The following is a 12,847-nucleotide window of genomic DNA, read 5'->3' as shown; positions in this document are numbered from 1 at the left end:
ATAATTTTAATCTAAAGTTAAATGGCCCTTTATTCCAGATTCCAGATCTTTCCAGCAGTACTAAGCATGTCTTTAGAAAAGGCATCGCCAGTTTTTATGACATACTTAAAGGCCGAATTGTCCGAGGAATCCAGCAATCCAACAGCCAATATAATATCCCTTGCATCAAATACAACAAACTTTTTATCTCTACCATTTAAGAGCTGAATGCGAGGAATAGACTTTGAAAGTAGAGAGACGCCATGGGCTTTTGCCAGATCACCATAAACATAATCATCAGTGAAGGACTGGAAACGGAAAAGGAACAGAATCTTACAAACGAACCAGTTTTGAACTGGTACGAATAGACTAAGTTTGAAGAGCGTCAATAAACGTGATACAACGATAGAAAAACATATGCTTACTTGTTCTTATAAGCCGCTCAAAACATAACGAACTCACCGCCACAAGAGCATGACAAACTCTTTTTTATGCAGCTCAGGAATAAAAACTTGATTATCATGAAATAACCTTGTCGAAATTCTAAGCATTTGTTGTTGATGAAATGTCGATACAACTCTTTGTCGTATGCCAGTCAGCCGTGTCATACAACTCATCAACACTTGACATAGCGAGCCTGAAAAACAGCTAACTTTCTGAGGCACAATCACCACACTGCCTTACTGCAAATCCACACTACTGCTAGTCTCGACTTTTCACTCAATTTGTCTGTCTCACCTGATATTTCATAATATTTTTCCCACGTAGACACTACTACCAACTGCCTTCAGCGCACTGTTGCTTCTCCACTTATCGGAATGAAGAGGACAAAAAGATTTTCCAAATCATAAAAATAGAAAACGCCCGGTTGTCAACCATTTAACGATTTATGTTCAAAGTCAGAACCAACAATATTTGTGTTCGACATTGTTGGCTAAACAGTTTTGTGACATACCGTGTGTATGGATATTCATGTCTAACTTTTTTTTTAAAAAAAAAATCGCCCATTGGCGACTACTGTATGCGATGTTTTTTTTTTGCATATATATAAAACTACACTTTTTTTAAACTGTGCGACACGGTTTTTTTTTAAAAAAGTGCGACACTCCTTTCTAAAAACATACGAAACTCTGTTTTTTCAAACTTTTTTTTTTTGTAACATCGTTTTATCAAAATGTGTATGATGGTACATTTGTATTTATAGATCCGGGACAGCAGTCATTTTACGTAATTATTCGCCACTGTATTGGAGTTTATGTCATACATTTACTTTAGACAGTTCTCCAGTCAAATCTAATTCAGCTCTTAATTGAGATACTACTGCAAAACAGTACATGACTGACAGAAGTAAACTAGTACTGTTTCTTGTGGTTCGGAAGAGTGAATTGCCGAGGTTGGTTGTCTGGGTTAAGATGTGCATCAAATTTAGCTGTTAAGGTTTGTTCTATGAGTGCTGTACCTTCCATTTGTATTCTTATGCGGACTAGAGAAAAAATTAAGGTTTACGGTGACTTTGTTGATGGGAGTACTGCACACTTGCTCAAAAAAGACAAATTAAAGTCGTTTCAGTATAGACCAGGCAAGTCTTGGTATCACCTGGTAAGAGACTATTTATTTTTATTGACAAGAATGTTTTCTCCATTGGAATTACATTGGAAGATTAGGGTATAATTATAAGGCTGTTTGATGTAAAGATTGATGTACACTGTTTTTGGTTCGACATTAATTGAGTAAATTGTGAATTTGCATGACAGGACAAGGATTACCGTGGTCATTAGACACAGGGGTATCGGGTAGACTAGGCGGTGAAGGGGTGTTTGTTGATGTAGGTCTGCGGCGTAATATGCTCGAGGATCCTCTTGCGAAAGCGCCATTTTTAAATTTTTCCATGTGTGCTGGATCGATAGTCCAATAGCCACCTTTTCCTTTGACACCATCCATCTCTGCTTTCGATATTTTTTTGAAGCAACGATTTAATGATAAATTATGTCGAATTGTGTTCTAATGTGTGCAGTTAGTGATAGGCTCGAAAGGAAATTGAATTAAACGACGGGTTACCTGCCAACCGGTATCCTCAGCATTGTAGAGGGCTGGATATCTCGTTGTGATCCATGTATATATATCTCGTAGTGTCAAACGTTCATTCTGGCTCTCTAAGATAGCTTGTGCTATTAATGACGAGTACGAAAAAGGGGGTCGGCGTCTTTTTCTTGGTGGTTTTATAAGGTTTGGGGCCATTGGAATAAAGGACTCTGATACTATGTGTGTCTGTAGTTGTTCACTTTGAGATTCAGAACGATATTGCTTAACAGATGTAACCATATAAGGATGACGCATTAAGACTGGAATCGGTGGCAAATATGCAGTTGTGTTATAACTTGTGTCTGTCTCGGTTTCCATAGAAGTGTTGTCTGGAAGCACATTATTTTTATAAGTCATATGTGGAGAAGGTAAAGAGGGAAAAGAAGAAAAAAGAAAAAAATTATTTGACCTCCGCATAAACAGTGAAAGGTATTATTATAAAAAAACAATGAAAGGGCAATAATTATAAAAAAAAAAAAAAAACAATGAAAGGGAAAACTTTTTATCGCCTGTATTTATATTTAAAAATGGCTATCTTTTATTAAAATAGTTAAAACTTGAATAACTCAAACCCAATATCTGTTTTGGTGTCTCCCCCATGTCTAAATATGATAGAGTTCCATCTACTTGGTTCCCGTCAAAATTTCCACAATAGTCTTTTTATAGTAAGAAAATGGAATCTCCTTCGGTATGTTTGTTTCCCATAAAAATAAAAATAAAATCCCGTCATTATATACATGCATATCACACTGCTTCCCGTGCATAGCACTCTATTGTATATCATATAAATAAACTTTTTGAACGGTAAAGAATTAGTATTATACGTAAAAAAATAAAATAAAAGGGGCTACGTCATTCCTTTATACAAGAGAATAACTTTCTTTAATCTTCAAACGAACTGCTGTGCATATCTGTTATTTTTAATATAAGTTTCAGTCTGTTACCAATGATCTCAAGACTGGGTTTTTATTCTTTATTTGCCCCTTTATTCCAACATGTAACTTTTTTTCATCCTCTATGGTTAAAGGTATGGAGAACATACATCATTTAGTTTATGGCGTCAATACGTTACACTTACTAAATAGATTAGGAGGAATGTTACAGAAGAGGAAAAGAAAAATTCCTTTTTTCTTTCATTAGTATCTCCGCATAAATAAACTTCCAAAGTTGGGCTAGTTGTTCTTCCCGTACTCGCATATCTGACATTCGTTAGAAACTTATTAATAAACAGTAACCACGATGATCCATATTCTGATCATGTTTATCAGGCAAATTAAAATGTCTCAAATCGATTTAAAATAAACAATACCCTCTTCAAAAACACGCACTGTTGAGCTGGCTGAAACCAATATGACCTGACAATTACTTGTTACTATCAAGAATTATCCGTGGATTGCTTAGCCTCAATTTTATGCTACTTGCATTGGGGGGGGGTTACTTTGTTGAATATTAATAGATACACACATCAGGTATGTAATCGTTGCTTCTTTAAAAGGGATAATACAGCCACTACAAGCAGGTGTTACCGCGTACCTTTTCTAGAATATATCTTGCAGAAGGTCTTAGGTAGCTTATACTCTCTTTCTCCTCAACAAAAATTAACCGAAATCAGTATTAACGTCATGTGCATGATAAATGTTTCGCTGATCTTTTAAATCTGTTGTGTTTCTCTCCAATGTAAGATCGAGTATAATCGTTCCGTGAAAACATAGACATATCATTTCTGCAAATATCATTATTAGATACTACTACAAGACAGGAACATGCTGTGAAAATAATAATGCTATGCTAAATATACTCCATCATCTTTAGGTCGAATCATAAATAAATTACCGAATGCACATGTACTATTAAACTGTCAAATCAAAACAAAACAAAAAAGGCTAATAGACGTCCTCGGTATACAATGATAAAGGCTTGGCAGTCAAAAAGGCTCGATACATACAACTATGTTTATATCAAGTATCTCCACCCTTCCCCGCGTTTTTCCAAAACGACTTTGACCCAATATAATGTCAAATAAATATAGCTAATTTAAGGCAAACCGATCAAGACTTAAAATATGTATGTTACTGACCATCAAGGCACAAGCTGATGTGCATGGGATGTCTCCGTTACAAAGTTTAATACTAGAACACAACCTTTAAAAATTGCTACAAAAACTTTACCCGGAAAAAGTCAATAATTACTATTTGTAATCATCGTTCATGTGGTAAAACCATAGCTAAATAAGACACACTATATGCATAATACATGATTGAATATGGTAACAAAACATTAATAATAACTCGTCACAAGTACATTTGCATATTAACGCTTAATTTTTTTTGCTGTAGTTGTATAACCAGTTTCAGTTACAAAGTTCTCCCTTTTATTTCAGCATGATGCTGCATACGTGTTGATAATTATCGACTTGTAACCAAAATTATGATTACCTCCCTTATTAAAATGTTTAACTGAAACCTGTGTTACGGACAAAAAGATTCTCGAACAACGGCGTATTCTTTAAGTTTATTAAAAAATGCTGAGCAAACAAAACTGTGATAGTCAACATCACTTAATCTGAGACCCATTTGTAATGTCTGTAGGATAGGAAAGACTTAAATATTTGTAGATGTTAATCTAAATTGCACTTGCTTCATTGTTTGTTAAAAAAAAAACTCTTGTGTAGCACTGTCTAGACTAAAGGTTGTTTATTTAACAATCCCCGTCTTGGGCTTTTTTTTCGTTCAGTCTAATTACGAGCATTATGCATCTGAACATAACCGAAACCTTGGATATGAACTAGATTTGATAATAAGGAACCAGATAACCTCTGAATTATGGCTGCATACATCTTCTATTCTCCTGATCTTCATCTATTCTTACTTGTAAAGGGATATTTACATTTATTTATGAGTTGGGGGGATATACAAAGGAATAAAATTCTTAATCAATGAGCATGGGATCATATGCATCATCTGAATCATCATTTGGTAGTTCAACCTGGTCAATGTCTACTTCTTGAATTAAATCTATTGATAGACTATAGGGGAACCTGTTAGTATACACCTGTTGATGGTCATTATGAAACTTACTTTAAAGACCTCAAGAGACTCCTACCGGGTTTTGCAATATCAAGCTCTTTATGGCTCTATATTTTAAGTTTAGTTACCGTCACTGCAACAGCGCGACTATAATCTTACCTCTATCACTGATGATCTTTGTTCTGTTTGAAGCGATACACTTTCATCCAAAGTGATCATCCTTACTTTTGGCTTTTTTAGAAATAATTAATATCTGTTTATTGAATAATATATTTACACTATTACCTTCATGTCACACACGGCGGGCGGTTCACGCTGATGAGGATAAAAAATTGAAGGACAACTACCATGACTTCTTCTTGGCTTGGTCAAGAGACCAGGAGATGCATAAGGGTTAAAAGCCTGCTGATTTGCATGGTCAACGGATCTTTTTCTGGCTCCCTGACGTGGTGTTAACACAGACATTTCTTCCAATTTTTTAGTCAACGGACAGTCTTGAAAACCCAACGTATTAGACACTGTAATTTCATCAAATGATGTGGCTGTGCGACCATCTGTTAATAAGCTTTTGATTATCTCATTTGTCTCTCTTAATTTATCCCCCTTGTCAGGCAAAGTTTCGACAAAAGACCTAATTTTATTTAAGTATGTGTGTGAGTGTTCCAAAAAAAAAAAATTATCAACTTACGGGTTGCTCAACATTTGCAAATTCTTGTCACGTAGTTTTATAAGTTCAGTTCTTGAATGGCGACTTAATTTTTTTGTTGGACTTTGCGGTTTGGTTTCCATTATGAAAGGATGTGAAGTTTTTGTTGGAGGGTTCATTTGCTTTAACTATGTGAAAAAAAAGCCCGTTTTCTTATGTGCACCCTCTCTGTCGGTCATTCATATGTTTTGGGTCATGCAAAAAAAAAAAAAAAAAAAAAAAAAAAGGCTAATAAGGACTGGGCTTAAAAAATGGAAACCTGCTTGGACGTCACCTTTCACTCCCTGTTTTATGCACTTAAACAAGTGATCGATTATTATTATGTTAACACCATCCATTAATATATTTGGCATAATAATATAAAATGAAAGGAACATAGAAAGCTGCAGACCCGCGTATTAAATATAATGACCCAAACCTGAATTCCCGTTTCTGTAGAAAAATTCTTGTCTCGAAAAACTAAGCTCAACAAAACTTTCTTCTCACACTACACTGACAATGCTAATTCTCAAACAAAGATTGTGGGGCTTATAAGTTGTCAGCGCCACAATCACCCGTAGCGAACACATTCCTCCTGATAATTTCGTAATCTCTGTGAGATTTTAGTAACGGTCGTAATATATGTAGTAAAGTAAACCACATTTTTTTTTTACAAACAAATAGAACCAACCTGCTTTTTTAAAAGAATTTTGTTTCCTTGCATAATATCAAACCGCTGGACATGCTTAAAGGCGGAACACATTTTTTCTGAGCCTTTATTAAAAAATGTGTTTCTTTCATCTAACCGAACTACCAATATGTGCTCAGATATGGATGATTGAATGCTTCTTGTAGATCTTTTAAATAATTTTGGTCCTACGTTGTTAATTGTTTGAAATAGATTGAATATTTAGGGAAGCATTTATAATTTCGTTCCATAATTTGTACTATTTTTACAAGTCAAAAAACTATAGAACTATCTGATATAAGGGTTAGCAAGTAAGAAATATTTGAACTCATTTTAATTATAGTGTTATTATTCAGTCAGACGTAAGAATCTTTGATCATCTTATTTTAAAGGTTAAGTACTCATCAATATACATGATCGTTATGCTTTCATTGGCACTTGTGTCTTCTATCTTTTTTCCATGAAGCGTGTCTACCAGATTGCTTTCTTTACATGGCTTATCGAAAGCTGCAGTCCCCCAACCGTTTAAAGGGACTTTTTATTTATAAAGGGAGCTTTCTTTCAATTTTTTATTCTGGGTATCTCCTGCAACAACAGCTTTATTTATATTGATAATCTCATTAGTTGTCACGGTTGGCGTTTTTATCTTATTACGTCTAAAATGTACTATTTATTAAGTGATTCGAATCACATACATGCTGTATTTATAAACGTTAGTATAGCCATACATCTTTCTCAATATGGTTGTAGAAGTTACATTTAAGGTAAAAGCATGAATAAGACTTATGAAAAGCAGTTAAAAAAATATCAATTTTATTAGACGGTCCGTCGACTATCCCGAATAACAAATCATTGTTAAACAGAGTTATTAAAATTCAACAAGAATTATGTCTTTAGATCGGTGCATTCAGCACAAAATCAAAGAGTTAAATTGATTCGAATGAGTGTGAGTGTTAAGCCTGCAGCACTCCTCAAATATTTTAGACATGTGTATCGAAATAATACATTTGGTCAGCATACACTAAGATTGAATAAAAGTTAAGATGAAAAGAAGTAATCATGAAGTAATCTTGCTTTAAATAGACAATGTATGTTAGCATTAATTTTCATTTAAGATTAAATATAATAAGTCAAGTTGAATAGTTTTGGGATTTAAAACCTTTTGTATGTGACTAAAGCCCAACAAAAGAGAAGTTGTAGGAGGCCTTGTTTTGATAACATGTCAAAACTCAGAAAAATTTATGAATGGCGCGAAATAAACGAAGCTGATTCCGACATTGTTAAAATTTATATTAGAGTTCATGTTCAGTCGTACAGATATTTCTGTGCTACTTGAATATAATTTAAAAAAACAAAAAAATCACAATAACATATCGATAATAAAAGGAAAGATTCCCTGATAATAGCCTTAAGAATAAGTAGGTTCATTCGCACTTCCTCATCATTTGGATTTATCTGATATTTGCGCTATTTATTGGTTAATCCGTGGTAGCACACAGTTATGTGCGACATCAAGAAGCAATTTATGACTGGACACCAGAATAATATAAAAGAGGCTTTTGGATATCGCATTCTTACCTTTTGTTATTTTATCTTTTAAAAGCATGACTAGTTTGGATCAGATAAAATACATTGTCGGTATAGGTTAGTGATGATGTTGAAACAATTCAGGCAAATCCTATAACATTTTGTGCAACAGATTTAGGAACTTCCACTTCAGCGGTCTCGATTGCTCATGTAAACGACCCATTAAATGTTATTACCGTTTCAACCTGGTAATTTACGTTCTTAAATAAAATGTTACCTTTATAAAAATCTCTAAGAGCTTTACATAGGGATGATTACAAGAGAAAATCTCAAAAATTTTTTTCTTCAATTACGTACCCAGAGAATGAGAACGACACCCCGTTATGTGGTCTTGAACTTGATGATTTCGATAATAAAGGTGTTTATGTAGCTAACATCGGTCAGTATCTTGCTGACATCGATACTTCGAATAAAAAACTTGGTCAACTGATGGATGGTCTGACCAATAAAAAAGTTATAACTGATTATTTGAAACATTTTGTTGAACTTGCCCTCAAGAGATTACAGGTTCATGAAAAGCTTATTCATGATATGCATTTCAAAGAATTTGTTAGCGAAGAATTTATTGATGAAGACATCAAAGCTGTTTGTTATTGCCTCGTTTGTCCAACTGATCGCCAAGAATTTATGAAAGATTGCTTTATCAAGGCAGGAATTATCGAGGAATCTGAAGCTGAACACCGGCTTTTATTTAGTACCAGAGCAGTCGCTACTGCTCACTGTCAACTCTCTCTTGAAAGAAACGTAACCAGGATCCAAAACGATCAAAATTACCTTGTTTGCGATGTAGACGACGTCTCAATTGGGATAGCAAAAATTCAAGCAGCTTCTACTGAATCACTAAGTTCCGTTACAGCAATTTCTGACAACCTCACGCTGGGCTCAATAAATCTGGAAACTAAATTTGAAGATTACTTGATGGAAAATATGGCAAAACTGAATTTGAATGTTTCGGTGATTGCTCAATTCGTCGATGCGTTCTCCGAACAAGTCCAGGCAAATATTTATTCAATTTACGTTTTATTTGTGCCTGTTTAATCTGACTGTTACCGTTCTAATAGTATGCATTTTACATGGACTATCCAGAAGAGGTCGCTATCTCACAAAATGATGCCAATGGGAATATCATCGAATTCACTTACGAAGAACTCAATAGAATTGTCTTCAAGGAATTTATTGAAAACATAACAGAATACATATTAAATGTTGATAAAACTCACGGTCAATGCAAGCTATTTCTTTCTGGAAAGTATGGGGGTGATGCATATTTTTTTGAAAACCTCAGGGACAAATATGAGGGGAAAAGAAAAAATAATATTTTTTTAGTTGAACCTTCGCTAAATACGATTTCCTCGGGCGCGATTTCTTCAATTTTAACCACTCTTGTATCATCACAGATTCCCTACTACAACGGAGAACAAGTACATATATCAAAAACAGTCTTAGACGAATCCACCAAAAGTTTTAACAGAAATGATGCTTACGACTTTATTATCGGAATTGGTTCGTAACTTTTTAAAAAAAAAAAAAACACAATTGCAATTGGATTCACTTTTTAAATTCTCCTGTCATTTTTTAGATTTCGGTACAAGTTATTCTGGCTGCTCGTATGTTCAACTCAAGGATAAGCATGGCAAACCTATGGCTACAGAAAATATTAAGACTATAAAAGAGAATTGGTAATATTAATTGCTAGAGTTCCCCAACTTAAACAACACTCTAATATGTAGATATTTGTAGGCCAGGAGACAATCTACTTAAGTTTGGAAAGACTCCAACATTGTTAACGTACGATAAAAAGATGAAGCCGAAATATTGGGGTGAAAAAGCAAGACTTCAAAGCAATCAGCACAAAGATCTCAATCTTCTGCAAAATTTTAAATTATTTTTATGTCCAGAATCTTTGGAAAACTTCTATGGTAAAAATCAAGATCTGGAAGAAATGAAGGAGCAAGGGGGTTTCGCTGATATTGAGACCCCAAAGAAAGGGAACAAAAATGAAGTGTTTGTAGTACAAGTCATTGCAGATTATCTGAAGCTCTTTAAAAAACATGTTGTTGAGTATATCGTCACCAAAGAAATGAATGAAAACTTTAATGTTTTCACCAGGGCAAAGCTTTTAAAAAAATACAAGATAAGATATGTAATCACAGTACCTGCAATGTGGAACGCATCAGCTCGAAATACCATGGTACAGGCCGCCATTGAAGCTACAATGATAAAAAAAGATGAAATAGACCAGCTTCTTATAATCAGTGAACCTGAGGCAGCAGCATTGTACTGTGAGAAGAGATTTTCCACATACTTTCGAGAAAGCGACATAAATGATACCAACTTTATTATGTGTGATGCTGGCGGAGAAACAGTAGATTCAGTTATTTTTAATTTAAAAACCAATGAAAGAAATGAGCCAATGCTTTGTCAAATTGATGATGGTGTTGGTGATATGTGCGGCTCAAAGTATCTCGATGTAAGGTTTAAAAACTATATCTGTGAATTTTATAAAGGCGTTGGAGTAAATATAGACAAAGAAAATGTCCTTCTTGATGATGTTATGCGGACTTTTGTAACAAAGCACAAGGTAACAGATATATCATTTTTATGTAAATATAGCTCTTTTCAACTCATCTAAATAATTCAGCCTGATTTCATGCCTAATTGTCAAGGCGATAGTTATTTTGATATTGATTTGCCTGGGAAGATTGCTATAAACTTTCCCAATAATAATAGCTACAGAATGGTTAATGGGAACAAGACTCTTAAAATGAAGAACAGGGATATGAAAGAGAAAATATTCGACCCTGTTGTTGATCGTATCCTTGCCCTGATTGATGAACAAATTAGGCAGGCAAAAAAACGACATAGAAAAATTGATGCTATCTTGATGGTTGGTGGCTTTTCCCAATCCAGATACCTGCAGCAGCGCATTAAAGACCAATATAGATACGTGTGTGCTGTCAGCATCCCTTTCGAAGGTGTCACGGCTATTTCTAACGGTGCTGTATCTTATGCCTTGAATCCACGTTTGATAACAAAAAGAACTGCCGGACATTCCTTAGGCTTATTGGTACTGGCACCTCTTAAAAAAGGTCTGGCGAATTCACATAAGAGAAAAGTGAAAGGCCCTGACGGAGAGGAGAATTTTGAAAAAGATCGATTAGAATATTTTGTAACAAGGGGCCAGCAATTAGAAGACGAGCGAAGAGTGTATAAGAAAGATGTATATGTTGTATACCCCAATGATGCAGTAATAGGTAAATACAACAACCGTGAAAAACTCTCGAAATTAGCTAATTTTAATATCAGCAATTTTTTCTTGTGACTCTGAGGAAAATGCTAATAACAGATACCTTACAATGAACCATACTAAGATAGTTGAAGCCAAAATTATTATGCCATCAATGGTTGGGATAGATGGGAAATTAATTCACTTCACAATTAGTCTCCAGATAAAGCATATTGGAGTTAGTGTTATTATTGAATGTCAAGATCAGCTAATTAATGCAGAAGTACAGAAGATCACCAGAAATCAAAGGTCTTCTCTTAAAATTGTGCCCAAGTGTAGCCTAAATAAGGCCCGTTCCAAACACCCTTTAATTTCATATGATTTGGTACAAAACGGGCTATCTACTGTCTGATATCAGAGAGAACAGAAAACAATAATAGGTTACGTCGTTTAAATAAGTTTTTCATAAAAGCCCAAAAAATCTGATTTTATACGACCAAGCCTTTATATTGTATTAAGTGGTGGTAGAATCTAGCAGGGTAATTTTATTTTTATAAAAGGACGAAAAGATACTCTTATAAGAAAACTGTTTTAGTTGTGCATTAAAAATGAGCCAAGAAGGATCACTTCGTGACACTGTGGGTTGCAGATACGAGAGTCATCATAAATTTTGAAAACTGTCTGGTCACTGCCTCAATCAACAAAAAATGACATTACAAGCAGGTGATCTGTCAGTAGATTGGATTGAAAAACAGGCATTTTAAGAATTATGCATCTATTAAGCAAATTTTCCGCCATGGCAGTTTTTTCAGATTTTACAAAATTATATAACGATATGATAAACTAAGTAACGTGATAAACTTGACACCCGTAAAACTAAATAATTATCATGATTCATCATATATTCTTGCGTATGTGCATCTTTTACATGTTTATTTGTATCACCACCAGCGATAATTTTTGTTTATTTTTAATTCTGTTTGCTAACTCGCAAAATTAAAGCCATATGTTAAAAAAAGGATTGTAAGTATATACAGTCGCCAAAACAAAAAGATGCGAATTGAGCCATATCCTATTGTTAATTTTTTCTTCGATGGTATCTTCATATTCCTCCCTTGCTTGGATAGACTTGTTCTTTTGCCCCTCCATCATTTGAAGAAAAGAGACTTCGGTTTAATAAAAAATTGTTAAGCTTCGTCAGATTTTAACGGAAGTGCGGCAGGCTTGATCTGCTGGTACTTTTTGCTTACCTTATCTATCCCCCTTTATTCCCTGAACTAGTCAAACCATTTATAGAAATTTTTGTAGCTTGCATCTGCTTATAGTTGATACGTAGATGTCACAAGTATTTTTGCTTTCTGTATCTCTTTTAAATATGCCTCATTGATTGTTCTTTCAATGATTTATTTTAAAAGATAATACGGATTAAACTATAAGAATACCCTAAAACATTGGCTATGTTCTTTTAGGTTCTTATGTGTCATACGTCTTTCTTTTTAAAGATTACGGTGGTTTAGAGTGCTCAAACTTAAAACATGAAATGGACCTCTTCCAGTAAACTACGTAGCCATATT

At 34.3% G+C, this 12,847-nt stretch overlaps 4 protein-coding genes across 4 annotated transcripts; 1 reads left to right on the top strand and 3 right to left on the bottom strand.

Annotated features, from left to right (window-relative positions):
• Positions 1 to 1,701: 1,701 nt before the first annotated feature.
• On the bottom strand, positions 1,702 to 2,379 carry EV154DRAFT_539112 (fork head domain-containing protein; the record flags this gene model as incomplete). The annotated part of the gene is made up of 2 exons (XM_051604327.1): positions 1,702 to 1,980; positions 2,038 to 2,379. 2 exons carry the CDS (start codon positions 2,377 to 2,379, stop codon positions 1,702 to 1,704), a joined length of 621 nt encoding a protein of 206 aa, XP_051455318.1.
• Positions 2,380 to 4,989: 2,610 nt separating this feature from the next.
• On the bottom strand, positions 4,990 to 5,876 carry EV154DRAFT_565933 (uncharacterized protein; the record flags this gene model as incomplete). The annotated part of the gene is made up of 5 exons (XM_051605927.1): positions 4,990 to 5,086; positions 5,139 to 5,194; positions 5,247 to 5,318; positions 5,373 to 5,718; positions 5,776 to 5,876. 5 exons carry the CDS (start codon positions 5,874 to 5,876, stop codon positions 4,990 to 4,992), a joined length of 672 nt encoding a protein of 223 aa, XP_051455317.1.
• Positions 5,877 to 5,992: 116 nt separating this feature from the next.
• Positions 5,993 to 6,229, bottom strand: EV154DRAFT_516292 (uncharacterized protein; the record flags this gene model as incomplete). Its single annotated transcript, XM_051602361.1, has 1 exon — positions 5,993 to 6,229. A coding segment is annotated over exon 1 (178 nt), but the record flags the coding sequence as incomplete, so codon positions are not given.
• Positions 6,230 to 8,866: 2,637 nt separating this feature from the next.
• On the top strand, positions 8,867 to 11,736 carry EV154DRAFT_294507 (uncharacterized protein). The gene is made up of 7 exons (XM_051594820.1): positions 8,867 to 9,043; positions 9,109 to 9,296; positions 9,445 to 9,550; positions 9,627 to 9,726; positions 9,788 to 10,628; positions 10,689 to 11,301; positions 11,354 to 11,736. The coding sequence occupies exons 2-7, from the start codon at positions 9,273 to 9,275 to the stop codon at positions 11,683 to 11,685; spliced, it is 2,016 nt and encodes a 671-aa protein (XP_051455315.1). The 5' UTR covers positions 8,867 to 9,043; positions 9,109 to 9,272; the 3' UTR covers positions 11,686 to 11,736.
• The last annotated feature ends 1,111 nt before the right edge of the window (positions 11,737 to 12,847 follow it).

Source organism: Mucor mucedo (assembly GCF_025094135.1).
Source record: "Mucor mucedo strain NRRL 3635 chromosome Unknown EV154scaffold_78, whole genome shotgun sequence".
NCBI lineage: Eukaryota > Fungi > Mucoromycota > Mucoromycetes > Mucorales > Mucoraceae > Mucor > Mucor mucedo.
This window is presented reverse-complemented; position numbering and strand designations above follow the sequence as displayed.